Raw genomic sequence first — 18,367 nt, 5'->3', positions numbered from 1 at the left:
TTCTTCTTCTTCTTCTTCTCCTTCTTCTTCTTCGCATCACCGGGCAAGAACAGGCTCGAGTTCACAACGCGGGCCGCCGGGTGGGTCCGACGTCGCGAGTGTCAGGGTCAGGGAGACCCCCCGAACGACAAGAGACAGGCCCTACGTTACACCGTCTCCAACGTCGCCACTCTCAGGGTCAGGGAGACCCCGATCGGAGAGACGGCCCCTCAACGTGGGCAGCCGAGCGGGCCCGACGTCGCGACTCTCAGGGTCAGGGAGACCCCGAACGACAAGAGACGGGCCCTACGTAACAAATACATATGCAAGGGCTGACTGCTTTTCTATTGCCCTCCGTGCGCGTGCGTCTGTGTGTTTGAAGCAGGGTATCACAACAAGCGTTAGCTAAATCGCTACCCAAACGCTCACAGCCAACAGCATGGGGAAGCAGGGACAACACAAGGGATAAGAAGGCTGTGAATTCCTGCCTGGCAACATCAGCATAAGATGGGTTACGTACCCATAGAACCCATCATCTCTTCTCTGAATTAGTCTTCTCCGGAAAGAGTCCATGATTGAGAAGAGGTCAACAGACATGGTTACATTGTTCTCCAGCTTTGTTACCACCTCTTCAAACAAGGACAGGACATTATTACAGAAGAGGAGGTAAACTCTGACAATGTCTGCCTCTTCCTCAACTCCAGCAGCATCTTCTGTCAACCTCAGCAAATCTTTCAGGCGCTTTGGACATTCTTCACCCAAGCTGATGAGATATGACTTCAGCAGGACCCAGTTCTGCAGCAGGCGGGTGATTTCAGGGTTCAGTGACAGCCATCTTGTCACCACATGGCGCAGGATTTCATGGAATTTAACATCACGGAATTCACAAAACTCCTTTAGGGACTCTCTCCTTTTGGCAGAGTTGGAAAAGAAACTATACATCTTGAGGACAATATTTTCCACATCCACTGAAAGCGTGTCCAGGGCCTTTTTTTTGAATGCAGAAACATGATCTAGGGATAGACCCATGTTTTCAAGAGAGCTTTGTATTTTAAAAGTCCACAGGAAGGTGTGACTTTCTTTGTTAACCACCATTTTGAAAGCCCCTCATTCACTCACACACACACACCCACATCTTTGTTAGTCAGCACATTTTGTTAGTAATTTGTGTTTTTATACTTTATAATGTTCATAATAAATGTTTTCTTTTAAAAATGTTCCTTCATTAATGTTGCATAAGTGAATTTTGCCAACCTCTACACTGTCAAGAACTCTATAAACCTTCACGGCTCATTATATAATCTTTAATAGTAAATATTGAGATTTCTAATTGAACTAGATCTAAATGAGACTGATCTTAATCAATAAATTGGCAATCATTTCTCTTCTGTGAATGGTGGTGCCCCGAGATAACTTTAAACAAACTAAAGTTATGATTTAATATTAATATTTTAAATATTAATGTTTTATATTTTATTTTGATAACATTTATTGAATGCCAAAAGGCACACCATCTTATGGTATCACTCCTAACCATTATTGCACAACACATAGCTACCCTGTTATTATGCATTCAATACTAAGCTATTCAAATATTACACAGGTTCATATATTCATGTTTTTAATTAACACATGTGCAAGGTACAGGGTGGCCGTGCCACTGCCATTCATAAACACACATCTTGCATACAACACTAAGCTATTAAAATAATTCACAGATTCATATTTTTATTTTAAACATACATGTAGAAGGGACACTGAATCCTCAAGCCATCTGTGGATGGCACACATACTCCCACATTAGTGAGATGTCTGACGCTGATGGGTAGCACACAACTTATCTAACCTTGGACAGATGGAGATTGTCAGGCAGAAGGTCATATCAGCCTCACAACATGTTGGATGCATGGTAATGTGTATTTAAAGACATTTAAATTTGTGGGGAAAAGATTGGTTGAAAAAAAAAAGCAAAAGTCTTTGTTATTCACATTCTCCGTCCTTTGTTGTTAACCACAGTCTGTTTCATTCCACCACTACTTTGACCAAGTCACCAGTTTAGCATTACTAGCAGAAGCAGTCATAAATTAGATATCGAGATGGTGAGTTACAAATGACCTGTTTAGAGCCCCAAATTAACATGATGAGCCTTTAACTGGAAAAACTATTGACAGTTAAGTATTATGTATGAACTCTATTTATTTACTTAAGTCGTATTGAATAGAACTTCAGACCATGGTTCATGTTAAGGATATAAATAAGACAATGTTCCTGAAAGTTATGAAATTATGTTTGTGATGCATTCAAGCAACAAAATATGCATTGTCAAAAATGTTTTTTAAGTTCCCTTTTTTTCAAACATTTTGTAGTTGACCCACTTTATCAAACATGATAAAGTCGGTGTAGAGGTGTAGCGTAATTTTAGCAGTTGTCAGACTGGAGTTAATAGTAAATACAGTTTGTCCCTGTCTGTTTAAACTGATTGTCTGGTTAACAAACTAGACCATTATCAGTCAGAACAGTGAGGATCCAAAAAGAGTCCGTCCTGTGTTCTGCAGCCACTGGTTTCACCAAAAATGTGGAGAAGACAATGGGATGATCGATGATGATGAGTCTCTCACCTGCCAGGACTGTCTGTTCCCTGAGTCGCCCAAATTGAATGACAAATTACTGAAAAATAATCCTTTATTGTTACTTGCTGTTGATTAAATTTTGATTGATTTTATAAAAATGTGATACACCTTAAATAGAACGCTTTAAATACATGTTATAATGCCTTTTTTAGGCTAGGGTTCTTTATGAAAATGTTTACATGTTATAAAAATATACATTTTCTTATTTTGTTTTCCATTTTTTTAATATTGCTTTTTAAAATAGATCATATTGAGCTTGACAAGCATAACGCATGGTGACAAAAGCCTGATATAAGTGTCCCATTACAAAGTGACCCCTCCCACATGATCAAATTCCGGCAGAATTTAATTTTTTAACAGCAGTTAAAAATGTGTCCAATGTCTCCTCTGAGTATGATATCTCCGTGATTTATTCTGATGTGGTTAGAAAACATATTAAGCTTTACAGAAAGGTATAATTTGTTGGTCTGATGTGAAAAACAGATTTCACCCTACATTTTGTTTTACAAAGTTAGGAAAGCAATGTTCAAGCCACGCCTGATGTTGCATTACACATGAAGACTGCTCCAGTGTCTTTCACACAATTACGTATACAGGATTAATTAAACATCTTTAATGTTTATTGGCCCCTACCCAAAGGCCAGGCCTCAGTTTCACTATCGGGACAGAAAAATGTAAAAGTCAAATAGCTGCGTCCCTCCTCACAACCCACTTTAAATAATGACAGTTATATGCTGCTTCTTCTAAGGAAGTGTTGTGTTGCTGGACCTCTGTGTAAACTTGTGCTGCTCGTTCCCGTTGTCACTACTCCATATTCAAGGTAACCAGTTGCAGGTAGAGAGGGTGGCAGAGCACAGATGAAGTCCTGACCAATAGACTGTTTCTCTGACACTGAACTCCCAGATACGGAGATAGATTCAGAGGTTTTGCTGGAATATAGATACACATTGTTCCTGAAAGCAGTTGTGGTGTTTTGTTCCTTCTTGAAAATGATAAAGTAGCACTTTGGTATGAAATGACAGCTGAGGATGCCGTAGTTGGAAATGAGAATGACCACCATCTCCACAGCCGAAAGGTAAACTCCTGAGGTGGAAACGTAGACAGGAACAAAGAGCATCCAGGAGATCAGGTAGAGCAGCATACTGAAGGTGATGAACTTTGCCTCATTGTAGAACTGTGGAAGTTTGCGGCCTTTGAAGGCACAGATGAAACACACCAACGCTAGGAAAGCTATGTAGCCCAACATCACCCCCAAGGCCAAATATGAGCCCTCGTGACACTTCTCCAGCAAAGTGGTTGGTTGCATGACGATTTGGAGAGATGGGCTCTTGAGGACTAGCCAGCAGATACAAGCAATCACCTGCAAGGCCACACAGAAGCTGGCCATGACGTAAGGCTTGAAGAGCCTCCGCAGAACCACCTGCAGTGCAGGGTTGAACTGGAAGGCCAGCAGGATCTGCAGGGTCTTGACCAGGATACAGGAGACGCACAGAGTGAAGCTGATACCGAAGAGCACCTGTCGTGCCTTACACTGGAAACTGTTGGGCCGACCGACAAACAGCACGGCGCTGATGTAACTGATGACCAGAGAGAATAGGATGACCTGGCTCAGTGGCCCTCCGGCAGCCTTCACTACAGGAGTGTCGCGCTGATGTAAAAACAGAGCTGACACCATCACAGCCAGGAGGATGCCCAGGGCAGAAAAGGTGAGGAGCGCCACAGCAAATCTGTCCTGCCAGGAGAAGAAGAGCACGACTTTGGGGGTGCAGCTGGAGCTGCCCTCTGCCGACCACTCTCTGCTTATGTTACAGCTCAGACACTGATCCATATCTGCAGGGATGGAGGATTACAAGCACAGGTGCGGATTAAAACAATAAAAGATCCTATCTGACTCAACAGAATCCCACACCCATCCTGGTGATTAAGCTAACTTGGCTCTGGGTAAACATAAGCACGATAAGCATAACCAGGTAAGTGAGAAGTGCTTAGTTTATTTTAAAAGATGTTTTTCAGTTTACATCACTTCTACTGCCGAGCAGGAAGTTCCCAGGCATTCAGATCTTTATCACGTTGTTGGCAGTTAATTGTCGTCACATGAAGCGTGACTGGGAAGGAACATCAGTTTCTACAATAACAAGTGTAACACCAGCTCACACTTTGTGGTTCTTGGTATTTCTTTAAGGGACAAGGTTTTACTTAATTAATTAAGGTTTTTTGTAAGTATATTGTTGTGAACTGGTATGCTTGTTGAAAAATTAGGAACAGAACTTTTCCATTGTGGTTACTTAATTAAAAAACTGATTATGTTGAGAGATTTGTCTATTCAGGGCACTTGCATTAGAACCAGAGGAAACTGGGTGTAAATAAAGTCCAGCAATCCTGGTTCCTGCTTCCTGAAAGTCTCTGCTCTGCAGGTCACTACACTCTCTAATGGCTAGGGGACTAACCTGACATCTTGTTCCATGGTTTGTTGTCATGCAGTATGATGCTGACACAAGATCATTGACACAGGGACGTACTGGATACACTCCAGTACGGATACAGAAACCAGACACACTAATGTTCTGTTTATACTGCAATGTGTGTCTGCAAATAGGGTGAATTCAGGTAATCTGGGACATTGGGTAATGTGGGAGACCTAAGCTTCAGTCTGTTCATTTCCTGTTCTAACAAAATCTAGTCAACAGGACTTTTATCATAGGTTACCATGGACATCATGTTACTGAGATCATGTGACTTCATGTGGGGTAATAGAAAGGGGCAGGGCCAGTTTTAATCCGAGGCTCCCCCTTGTAATTGCATGACAAGCTCAATGAAATCGGATTCTGACAAGATTAATGTTAAGAATATTAATCTGTTGTAAATTAAGCAGGGAATGTGCTTTTACTCTGAAGACAAAGGCAGAAGAAGGTAGATGCAGTTACATTCTAATGCCACACTAGATTGTTGATAAACTGATAAACTACACATCTTAAAACCCAATGTTATAGACTTGCTTTCATGTGATGTTAGGTTTTACGGTGCTTTTTTTTCGTTTTCATTATACATTTTATGTTACTTGTTCATTTTTATTGTCATATTACTGCTTTTATGTGTATAAGTTTTCATTTACATTTCTTGATTTGCTATTGAAGCAAGTGATATATAAATAAAGTTAATCATTAATATTATTGACATCCTTCCTCTTTGCTCCTTGGATGTGATAACACCTGGGTTTATGTATTTATAAGTACACGGTACACACCCCTAAATGACAGCTTTTATTTACTGTGCACATGCAGTGAATGTGTCCAGTGAATCCAATGTGTTCAGGGGTGACGTACCTGTTTTATTCGAGTAGTAGTTCTCAGTACAGTTGATGCACTCATAACAACAAGTGTGTTGACCTTCAGCTGTTTTTTTGAACTCTCCAGGGACGCAGCTGTTGGAGCACTTGGAGATGATGTACTGCAGAAATCAGAGAGATACATTCAACACCCCTCATGTCATTATTCTTTTTCGTATTTCGTATTATATTTCTTGTAACAAATCTATTCGATTTTTCCTGAATTGTACTTTTTGTATATACATATATACAAAAAGTAGAATTGGAATTAGTGTTTTCAGCTTTAATGGTCTGCATGTTTTCAGTAAACACATTTTGCAGTATTGCATGTGTGTCTGTGCGTGTGTAATGTTCCTAAGAGCAGCAGGATTAGGGCCTACCTGAAAGTCCTGGAGGTGCTTGGTGCTCACATTGGTGTAAGTGAAGTCGTTGGTGGATGGGTGGTATTCAGCCACAACCTCAGTGAAATGATTATTTCCTCCTTCTGAGCACCACATTTTCAGTTCGTAGCCCAGGTTGATGTCACCGCTGCTGTCAAACGTATATGTTTTTCCTCTAAGTTCAAACTCTTGGAATAACAGAGGTTTCAGCAGCTACAGGATAGAAGACATTTCATTATCAGCTCAGTACCTTGGAAAATATTAAAATGATGTGACAATGATAAATATCACTGTGCATATAATCCATATATCCATCTCTTTTCCCTTTGGCTGTGGGGTCTGCTGCTCACTTGTTGCACTTCAGCTCAACTCAGGCCTCTTGCCAAGTTGGTGAAAAGCACCGGAGCCAGAGACCTCTGGGTTCCTCCACAGCCTTGTTTTCTATACACCTTCTGGACACCTTGAATGCATACATTTGCATTCAGCCTTCAGTAAAATTCATTGGAGGAACAGGTTGTAAATAGTCTCAACCCTGGAATTCTGGTTAGTTTATCTAGATATCGTTTTTAGTGAGGCAAGGATCTGTCTCCGCAGCCAAAAATAAATCCTTAGCTGTTATAGGTATTTTATTTTACCCCAAATCCTTCCTTCCTACAGATCTAAACCCTCATTCTGCGACTGAAATTAACCCACGTGGACCCTGTAATGCAAAACAAGAGCACACACACACACATATGTGTGTAATTACCTCCCAGGGTTGCATCGTGCCTGGTGTTTTGCAGTCTCTGCTCTTGCAGACAGAAGCCACAGTCTGAGTAATGGCGCTGACAGCCATCTCAACACTAAGGATAGTGGCGGCATGAGTGTGTTTCCTGAGATTTTTCACAGCTTCTGAAATAAGCTTAGTGTCTTCAAAACCTTTACTGGCATTTAGCTGCAAATAGAACTCCTTCATGAAGGGGTAATTCCTTGTAAATTCATGGCCAGCTGCCTTCAGCCTGCTCAGGTAGTCCTCAATTGATGACTTGTCTCCACTCTTGAAGGTGAAGCCCACAACATGTCCTATGTCCCTCAGAGTCGCGTTTACTTTCACAGAGTTGCTGGAGGACCAGCTGTCACTGGCCACCCAAACTCTTCTCATTGACTCCATGCTTTGTCCTGTTCTCAGTACCTTATGCTTCAGCTCCTGGAAAAGATACCTCATGTGAGTCGACTTGGCAAATGACACAATGACCTGCACCTTGGGATTGTTGAGGATGGTTGTTGCAGCGGCCCGGATTTCAGAGTAGGCATCATGACTGGTCACAGATTGAGGTAGAATCGATTTGAAAGCCACACAGATCCCCTTTTCAGAGGCCTGGGACACAAAGCTTTCCAGAGCTGCTCGGCCATAATCTCCATCTGTGGTAACTACTCCCACCCAGTTCCAGCCGTAGGTGTGGAGAAGTCTGACCATGGCAGCTGTCTGATGTTCATCATTAGGAACAGTCCTCAAAAACGAAGAGAAGCGGCTCTTATCACTCAGAATGACAGCAGTTGATGAATAACTGATCTGGAGAAAAAAACAGATGATATCATTTTTAAAGATGTGACTTCAGGGTTAAATGCATACACTTATTGGAAGTCACTTTTGATAAAAGCGTCACATAAATGATATGTTATCTATTGTAATATGTATCTACTGAGATCTTGAGTAGATCTGAGTAAACAACCTCTAATAAAGTCTTTGCGACTGTTCCTATGTGTAAGTTTCAAACTTTTTAGTTTGGTCATAGTTTTGTTTGGTAACGCACAAAACTGCTTCACTTGTAACTTTCCCAGCAAACAGGTTAAGATGCATATGTGTCTCAATTCAGGGGCTGCATCTTACGGAGGACACATGGGGACCACGAAAGAGGAGGTCCGTGTGGAGACTAAATTGAAATTATATGGTCTGGTTTATGGAGGAGTTTCAAGATCTCCGTCAACAGAGGATGCTGCTTTATCTGTGGCTCCTCACTTTGATCATAAAAGGTTCGGCTGCTGATGTTCATCAGCTACCACTGAAAACCTGTCTCCTGTGACTCTTAGAGCTGTGCTGGGATCAGCGCAAGAGTCCACGATTAGGTAACCCAGAGTGAGGTTCACAGCCTTGAGCAGAGGCGACTTATTCATGACCTCGATAGCATTGATCATAGCCAGAGCCAAAATCAGGCTTCTTTCGTCAAACCTGTGAGAACAATACATTTGTTATTCCAATAATAAATACAGGATGTATGTGATAGAATCGAGACTGTGAGGGACAAGAAGACAGAGAACAAATAACTGTGTGACAAATAAAATTATTCTAAAACTAAAAAATATATTTCTTTTACTTGAAATCTCTTCATATGAATTATCTAACGCCCAGTCTCTGCAGGGTGTGTTCTTCATCAAATGAGTCTAATCCACACAATAAGAAGGAAAAGTTGACTCGACTCTGTGAACAAAATCACATCTTGAAGTATCAGTGACAAAATTGTTGTACGTTTCCTAATATGAATTTGTTGCCTTACTTCAGTTGAGTATTACCATGTCATAATACATGTTCTTCTTTCTTTTTTTACACGACTTTTTAGAGGGAAATATAACTTTTTATTCCACCACATTTATATGAGAGCAACAACTCGCAAGTACTATGCAAATAGTTAATTAACAAAAATATGAATTTAACCCTGACCCCAAAGTTTGGTACAGTATATTGTAACTGTGTAGCTGTTTCTGATAATAATTCACATTTAAGTGCTATCAATATTATTATCAATATTTAAATATACACATTGACAACTTTAGTACTTTTAGACTTTGACTACATTTGGAGGATCACTTTGAGTTCATGATTGTTACACATATTTATTATTGCACGTTTGAAAATATCCTGTTACTACTTCAAGTCTCTGATAACATCTTTGAGAAACAAACGTTTGGATAATTGATTTCATTTATCTGGATGAAATACCTGATACATGGCTGTGGTGGTTGTAGTGTGAAAGAGGTTTTTTTTTCTTCTACATCCTCATGAATGGGAAAGAGTCCTGCGATGACGATATCACCTGCAGCTGTAGCTTCCATCCTCCTGGTATAATTTTCAGTGGCATGTCCTGTATCCATAATAATAAGGAAAACTGTGACATGGAAGTAGATTATAGGAACAGCCCAGGCCATATCACTATCCTCTGTGTTTGCTGTCTGAGCTGTCGCTGGTTTTTCACCTCTGGCAGAGTGAGACTCTCCTTTTTAAGCATCTTCCCAAGGCTAAAAGAAAACTCTCTCTTGCTTCCTCATTCACACTTATGTCTTCTCACATTCTGTCCTGCAGCCCTGCCCACTTCATGACTGACAGTGAGGGAGTCATTGTTCTGCAGCTTACTCATATCTGCTCTTGTCCCTACGCATGTCGCAGCCCACAGCACATTTTCAAATGTTGTGTTGTGCAATAAACTAAATGCATCCGTTTACATCATATACCACAGAAAAAGATTAAACCCCCACGTTAGAGGAGCTTCAACTGGACAAATGAATCCATCATTACAATTACTGTTGAGGGTGATGAACAGTTAAAAGTTTACTTAGAAGAAGTAGTACTTGGAAGAATTTATATTTTATATAGCACCTTTCAAAACACAGTTTCAAGGTGCTTCACAAGTTAACAATGAACATTTTTAAGTAAACAATGTTACAACCCTGAGGTTGTGTGGCTCCCTCTCCTTCTCTCCCTCTCTCTCTCTCGGGGTGTATGTCTCTCTGTCTCTCTCCTTGCCACTGCCAGCCGGACGTCCAGCTGCACTCAGCTTGTGCAGCACTTTATCAAACTGTTCTTTTTTTTGTACCAGCCTGTTCATGGTAGGGGTGGGTAGCCTTTTTGTTTGATCCATGTTTTCTCCTGTTTTGCTTACTTGAGGAATTAGGTCAGTAACCTGTCTTTTGTTTTCCTTTATTTTGAGTAGGGAAGTTTAGGTTGTTTCGCCTTAGGGTAGTTTTCTGTTTATTGTTTTGGCTACTAGCCCACCCTGAAGGAGAAGGTGTTTTTAATAAACACTAACGGGCTGATAATTGTTTGTGGCTGGTTTCTTGGGAGAGTGGAAGGAGGGGGGGGGGGACTCTTTGATCATGTTGCGACTGTTTTACCCCTAGTCAGGGTCGTAACAACAATGAAAACAATTGTTAAAGCAGTTTGAAGATCACCGACACTAGAGCACTGACTGTTGAAGAATAAAAAAATTAGAAAAGATCAAATAAAAATAAAAGTTTTCTGATATAATTATCTCAGGCAAACTGTATTTACCATCAACTCCTGTCTGACAACACCTCTGTACTTTTAATTTTTTACTTCATGAAATCCCTCAATGCCCATTTCACTATTTAAAGAACGTAAGTGACTGTCCCAGATTACCCAAAGCATGCAAGTGGGACAACTACAATTGTTTGAAAAAAAACAAAACAAACCAAAACATATTTTAAACTTATTTTGCTTATTTTATTGCTTGAATACATCACAAATTTGATAAGAATTGGGAACATTATCAATTTAAAGACATCTATATCCTTTACATTAATCTTTTCTGAATCACTTGTCCCTCCCCTTTCTGTGACATTAACCAATAAAGTCATGTGATTTCAGTTGCATGATATCCATGATAACTTATCGTAAAAGTCCCATTGACAAGTTTTCTTTAGAAAAGGAAGTAGACATACTGAAGTTTAGTTGTCCCACATTACCCAATGATTACTCAAATTACAGAATTCAATCTCTATATAAAACACACACAAACACACACACACACGCACAAACACACAACCACAACCACAACCACACATGCACGCACACACTCTTGTCATTCCATACTGTTAACTGGCCTGTTCTCACTGTTCCAGTTATTTCAGCTGTTCTGTTTTGTTAATGTATTGTCTTTGTCTTTAGTAGAGATTTAACAGAGAATAAGGAGTTTATCAGACACATCTTCTCAGGGAGATTCTTCCACAGAGTGGGATCCCTAACAGAAAAGGCCCAGTCTCCTCTGGTCCTCAGCCTGGTCTGTGGGATGGTGAGCAGGGTCTTCACTGAGGACCTCAGGGTTACGACCGGGCACGTATGAGGTCAAAAGTTCCAAAATGTAGTTAGGTACGAGAAGTGTCGGGAGTAACGCGTTACAAAGTAACTGTTGAACAAAGTAACGCATTACTCCCAACACTTCCACTACTTCCACTACTTTTGGCGGTAACAAGCATGTAACAAAGTATTTTTTTAAATCAAGTATCGCAGTTACAATTAATGAAATTTAAATGAGTTTGTTACTCGCGCTACTTTCTTTAGTGAAAAATGAACACTTGCAGACAAGAAGACAAGGTTGGATGTCAGACAATATTTTCACGGACCGGCCGTTAAGGTGTGGCTACGGAGCCTCACTACGGAAGGCAGCTGGGAAGATCTTGCACCTCTTCCTCTTCACTTGGCCCTCCTGTCTGATGTCCTCCTGTGACTGGGTGGTGGCAGCGTTTATTTTTCTTAACCCACATGTTCGGACAACTTTTCTGCCGTTAAAAAGCGGCACATCTTCGGACAAAAAACGGCATGAAAACTGACAACTTTTCTGCAGTTAAAAAGTGGCATGAAAACTGACAACTTTTCTGCCGTCAAAAATGGGCATGAAAACGGACAACTTTTCTGCTGTTAAAAAGTGTCATGAAAAAGGACAAGTTTTCTGCCGTTAAAAAGAGGCATGAAAACGGACAAGTTTTCTGCCGTTAAAAAGCGGCATGAAAACGGACAAGTTTTCTGCCGTTAAAAAGAGGCATGAAACGGACAACTTTTCTGCCGTTAAAAAGAGGCATGAAAACGGACAACTTTTCTGCCGTTAAAAAGCGGCATGAAAACATATCTAGGAGAGCTTGAATTCTATTCACGCCCACAACTCCAGCTTGACCCTGTGGCACATAGTCTAGGTCATCAGCATCAGAGATGTCAGACTCAGAATCAGGATTAAGAATTGCTTCATCTTCATCCTGTTCTTCATTTAGCAGCTCTTACCTGTTCAGCTGTAAATCTGGAATGACTGTGACGAGCCATACTAACACTGTGGATAAAGAAAATCAAAATAATATTTTCAACTATCAGTTGATAAAGTATACAGTACAGTATACTGTTCTATTTCAAGTTGTATTTTGTTGACTTAGCTGACATTAGCTAACATTAGCTAGAGAATGTCATGTTGACCTAGCTATCGTTAGCTAGAATTGACCTAGCTTACATAAGCTAACATTAGCTAGCTAAAAGAGAATATGTTAACAGCTAGCTAATAATATTGGACATATTTCTCTTTCCCACCAGTAGAGGGAAGTAATGTTCAAATGTTATGTGCAGTTATCTTTTCACATGATATCAAATATTTTCTTAGGTAAAACAATTGTAAAATAAGACTAACATGAATCAGATGTGAAAAAGTAGCCCGTTTAGTTCTGACAAGTAGTTCTGACAAGTGTGTCATGTGAAAAGTTGTCCACAGTAAACATGTTCCTACAAACATTTTCAAATCAAAGGTTCCTATCAAATTCACACTTGCATACATGGGGCTTTTTTGACCCATGTGTGTAAACTTGATGTAGTAATATTAAAACTATTTTAGTTAAAAAATTAAGACAGAGAAAGGGAAAATAATGATTTTTGGTAATCAAAAACAAGATATTTTGATAAATACTTTGTTATAGTAAATGATTAAATAAATAGATTTTAAAAGATATAGCAAAGAAGCACACCCATGCATGAAATAACATATGAAATGAATACGGGATATTTTTGACCCATGTTGTGCCTTAGAAGGGTAGTGATACAAAAATGATTTTTTATTAAAAAAGTAAAAAAGGACAAATGAAAATAAGAATTTGTGATGATCAAAAACAGGTTAATTGAGGAATTCATGGGATTCTGAATGATGAAATAAATTTATTGCAAAGATATTTACAATTAAAACTCCATCAGGTCACTTTTGACCCATGTTGTGTATCAAAGGGTTAAACAGACATGCTGGTTCACCTGGTTTGTTGACAAATGGGTCCGACAAATACCGTGTTGGTTTGTGTTCAGCGAAAAAGTTACGTGACCGAAATAAAACACCAGTTTATTTTGAAAAATGACCGGATAATAGATAGAACAGAAAACATGTAAATTGTTTATTCCTTCTGTGCGGCCCGGTACCAAATGACCCAAGGCCCGGGGGTTGGGGACCACTGGTCATGAAGACGCAGCTGTACGGCAGGTGTTTATGTCTTAGGCTCGGACCGGAAGCGAGAGATTTGGTGTGTCTATTAAATCTGTCCGCTTTGGCCAGCTCACTGATTCCCAATCATCCAATCATCTGCTCTCCCACCTGAACCGTCATGTTAGTAAAGGAGAGGTGTGGTTCTATTTTACTTTTTATACACGGTCTATGATTAAGCAGTGACTCTGTTCCTCTCCGTCCACCAGGGGGCAGCACCGCCCGGAAGAACTCAGAGTGACGGGCCCACTGGACTCAGCGAGTTAGTGACGGAAGAAGAAAATGGAGGCGGCAGTGTTCATTCTGTCGCTCGTGGACTGCTGTGCCCTGATTTTCCTCTCGGTTTACTTTGTATCCTTCCTGTCTGTGCGCTGCTGGGGGGGGGGGGGGGTGCGGAGCGGGCCCGGGTGGAGCCGCGGGCCGGGGGTCGGTGAGCCCGGGGTGGAGTGATGAAGTGTTCCCGGTGGTGGAGGTGGAGGTGGAGGTGTACTCACAACAACACGGTCCTACAGGTCAGGAGGACAGTGAGTCAGCACAGATACAGATTCACCAACCTGTCTGTCTGTGTAACTATCTCTCTCTCCCCTGCTCTCTCTCTCTTTCACTATCTATATGTATATCTACCCCCCTCCCCCTTTATGTCTATCTGTCTATATCTATCTCTCTAGCTATGTATCTCTCCCTCTATCTTTCAGCCTGTCTGTATGTCTATCTACCTATCTCTAACTGTCTCTCTCTCCTGCTCTCTCTCTCCCACTATCTATATGTCTATCTACCCCCTCCCCCTTTATGCCTATCTGTCTTTATCTATCTCTCTAGCTATGTATCTCTCCCTCTATCTTTCAGCCTGTCTGTATGTCTATCTACCTATCTCTAACTATCTCTCTCTCTCCTGCTCTCGCTCTCTCTCTTCCACTATCTATCTGTCTATCAACCCCCATCTATCTATCTATCTATCTATCTATCTATCTATCTATCTATCTATCTATCTATCTATCTATCTATCTATCTATCTATCTATCTATCTATCTATCTATCTATCTATCTAACTAACTATATATCTCTCCCTCTTTCTATCTATCAGTCTGTCTGTATGTCTATCCATCTAAGTATCTATCTTACTATCTCTCTCTCTCTCTCTCTCTGTCTGTCTTCTCTTTCAATATTTCTGTCTCTGTCACTCGCTACCTTTGTCTCTATCTCTCTTTCTATCTATCTCTAAATATCTCTCTTTCTCTGTATTTCTCTCCATCTGTCTCTCTCTACCTCTGTCTAGCTTTTCTTCTGTCTCTATCTTTCTCATGCACTCTCCCTCTCTCTTCTCTCTCTTTCTTTGACTCCAGAGCTGCTTGTCGTTATCATGGTTAATAATTATAATAACTGGTGTTCATTATTAACGTCATAACTCTATAAACCTCTCTCCTCCCAAACCGGTTGAGGCAGATGTTCGCCCACACTGACTCTAGAGGTTCCTTCCTGTTTAAAGGGAGTTTAACAGGAAGTACTGCTTGTCGTGTGAACCGTTGGGTTTCTCCTAAACTTTGGAAAGTCTCCACCTTACTTCAAAGGTTGGGTGTGTTTGCCTTTTACACCTTTATTGACTACGGAACTTTGATCATTCACAGCACTGGCCTTATCAAATGCTTTTGGCAAAGAGCCACCGATGCAAAAGCAGCGTTTCTCGAGATGGAAGTTAGAGTTGAGAATGGGATGAAGGCATCTTAATAATAACATAGAGACTGTAAACTCTGGAAGCATTTGGAAGGAGCATCCTTCTCTTGTGTCAGCTTCTGAAGTCAAAGACTTTCTCAGGCATCAAACTGTTGTGTGCACTCGACCAAAACCCGTAACCAGCAGCACGTGAAGAAGTTGGTCGTCCCCTGTGCCCACGCCTGCTTGTGTCATTTGTTGTGATGTCTCAAATCCGTTTGTTTTGTTCGGTTGGTCGGAGCCTATAGAAACAGAATGAAAAGCTACATTGTGTTTGACCTTGACTGAAAGCTCAGATTATCACCCTGTCTGATCTAGAATGTGACTACATCAACGCTAGAGCCTGCTGTTCCAAGCTGAACAAAGTAAGTCATGGTACTCTGGATCATCACTGATACACACACACACACACACTCGCACTCACACTCAAACACAAACACAATTAAATCTATAATTATACATGTATGCTGCCTTTTGTTGTGCCTTATTATCACATCTTTTTCAACAGCTGCAGAATATTACTATTTGGCTGTATCATTCTGATGTAGCTGTTGTATGTATGTTTGTGTGTTTGATATGTTGTGTTTCCAGTGGGTAATTCCGGAGATGGTCAGCCAGTGTCTCTCCACGATGCTGATGTTGGTGTCCATGCACTGGTTCATCTTCCTCCTCAACCTGCCTGTAGCAGTCTGGAACATTTACAGGTCTGTTTCCACACGTGCTGTTATAACAGAGACTCTCCTGCAGCTTTTGGTTAATATGAAAAACAAAAGTACAGTGTGAGACAGTCATGAGATGGTCATCTTGTTTTTTACCATAGGAACTCATTCATTATCTCGTGCTGAAATGGGCCATTGAAAGCTCTGAGCAGGGCTTGATTCTGCAACACACACATGACATAGAGAGTGAAGGTTTTATTTGATCCAAAGCTGCTTCCAGACATGCACTCATCTCTGGACATTCTCTGGAGGGGCTGGATATGTGAATGTAAATTTCAGCGTTCAAGCCTCCAGACTTTCTGCAGAGTTTCTCCGGATAGCCCCCTGGTAAAAAGTCAACAAAATGAAAAACACAAAATAGAAAACAGCTATCTCAGGATGAAAAAGAGCATCACACACATTTGGTTTACTGTAGCTAAGAGGCCAGGGTTCATGGTGCAGTGAGGCTCCTTGGTGAATGCTCTTCCCGTCCCTGCAGGCACGTGAAGGTTCCGCTGGGAAACATGGGTGTGTTTGACCCAACTGAGATCCACAACCGAGGTCAGCTCAAGTCCCACATGAAGGAGGCCATGATCAAACTGGGTTACCACCTGCTCTGCTTCTTCATCTATTTGTACAGGTGGGAGCGTCAGCACTGCAGACACACTGACATAGAATGACAGGCTGGCGTCAGCACACTGCCTGTATGATAATAGTCTGTTTGCACATTGGCAGTTTTGTATTAACACTTTCCCACCTTCTTTTTCCAGCATGATCTTGGCTCTGATCAACGACTGAAGCGCTCGGCGAGCTCTCAGATTCCAAAGCCGTCAAATTCCAAACGTCAGGTTGTTCTGTTTTACCCCTCACATCCTCCACTGTATGCATCAACTGTTCCAGAACAAGTTTACAGTATCTGCAGTTGCACTGAGCTTCATGCTGTCATCTGTGTTGTCACAATCCCAGTGTGTTCACTTTGACACGATAATAACTTGATATTGAACCATTTAGCACTTCAGTGCCATCATTACAAAATTCTGTTGTTAGGGAATACGCTCGTCAGTTAATTTTCTTCAGCTTTTATCTGCAGCAGTGAATCATTTCAACAGAAACAGTCAAACATTGATTACATTGGTTTGAGGACTCTGAACGATTGGGTAGCCTCTGCATTTGTCTTTGTGTTGTGTATGTACTCGTCGGTCTTATCCAATGCTTTTGTTGCTCCTGCATTTCTCTAAACTCCCACAGTTCCAACATTCTCCCAGTTTACTGTAACACTACGGACTTGAAGCTTGCACAAAAGTTCTGATCAAAGGTTTTGTGAAAACTCTGTTATTGTGACAACACGGGCAATGATCAAACCGTGGATTCCTGCCTGATCCTATTCTTAGCCTTTCTATGACCTCCAGCATCACACTCCATCACTGATCACCAACACACCACTATTCTCCCCACCGACACACACCCACTCACACACAACTCTGGGCAGAGTGAAAGACAATCACACTAGCCATGCACTCCTCTTCTGTTGTATCTGACAAACGTCACATCTCGGCTGAATGCTGTCTGAACTGAGAGTGGCAGTTTGGATTCAACTTCAGTCACGCACCAAAGCAGTATTTACTGAACAACTTTTATACTGACAATGTGACATTCCGTGGGTGAGCAGGTGTCTCAGTTCTTCACTCGGCTGATGGGCGTGTGCACTGCTCTGTCATGACTGTTCTGAACTATGAGAGGCTGTAGTGTGAGCTACTGGTGCAGGGATCCTGGGGAACTGCACTTCAATGACTTCATGTCTCATCAATGTCTTTTTGGGAGGGAAATTTGTTTCATAAATAAACATTAAAGACAAGTTGTTTGTGGTTGTTTGATTGTATTAATGTCAGTCCTTTATGGTGTAGTAAGTAGCATCCACAATCTATTCTGTGCTTTTTCATCACCAGTTACAACCTTCAGGTGTAATCTGTGGTTCAGGACATTTTTGAATGCAGACTAGAGATGCGAGAGATCGAACCACAGACCCGGTTAGTGGACAACCCTATTGCTGCCTATGTGACACATCTTTTGATAAATATTTCATATCACTGTTTACAGCTCTGAAAAATAATACATTCTCCTTGCAAATAGCAGAAATACAGTCCTCATTGTGATTGGAGACTGACAACCAGCATTAATGTAAAAAGTAGTATTTATAATCTAAATTAAGACGTCCTCATAATACATATCACACATTTGTTGTGCGTAATTTGAGTGATTTTGCCAAAATGGTAGCGGAGGGGGAGAGAAGATAAACACAGTTTATTTATTGTCAGAAGATAAAAAAAGAGTTGCAGCAGAAGAATTATCGACAGTATCAGATTAAAGATTAAGG

The 18,367-nt window shown here is 41.0% G+C and overlaps 2 protein-coding genes across 2 annotated transcripts; one reads left to right on the top strand and one right to left on the bottom strand.

Moving 5' to 3' along the window:
* Positions 1-3,336: 3,336 nt before the first annotated feature.
* LOC133014582 (G-protein coupled receptor family C group 6 member A-like) lies at positions 3,337-9,497 on the bottom strand. Its single transcript, XM_061081848.1, has 6 exons — positions 9,292-9,497; positions 8,355-8,523; positions 7,063-7,866; positions 6,315-6,527; positions 5,933-6,056; positions 3,337-4,439 (listed from the first exon to the last, which is right to left on the bottom strand). The coding sequence occupies exons 1-6, from the start codon at positions 9,495-9,497 to the stop codon at positions 3,337-3,339; spliced, it is 2,619 nt and encodes an 872-aa protein (XP_060937831.1).
* Positions 9,498-13,861: 4,364 nt separating this feature from the next.
* On the top strand, positions 13,862-17,848 carry cnih4 (cornichon family AMPA receptor auxiliary protein 4). Its single transcript, XM_061081309.1, has 5 exons — positions 13,862-13,936; positions 15,592-15,660; positions 15,887-15,999; positions 16,493-16,633; positions 16,764-17,848. Exons 1-5 carry the CDS (start codon positions 13,868-13,870, stop codon positions 16,789-16,791), a joined length of 420 nt encoding a protein of 139 aa, XP_060937292.1. The 5' UTR covers positions 13,862-13,867; the 3' UTR covers positions 16,792-17,848.
* The last annotated feature ends 519 nt before the right edge of the window (positions 17,849-18,367 follow it).

Source organism: Limanda limanda, chromosome 11 (genome assembly GCF_963576545.1).
Source record: "Limanda limanda chromosome 11, fLimLim1.1, whole genome shotgun sequence".
In the NCBI taxonomy this organism is placed as follows: domain Eukaryota; kingdom Metazoa; phylum Chordata; class Actinopteri; order Pleuronectiformes; family Pleuronectidae; genus Limanda; species Limanda limanda.
Note: the sequence above shows the minus strand (reverse complement) of the source record. Positions and strands in the feature narration are given on the sequence as shown.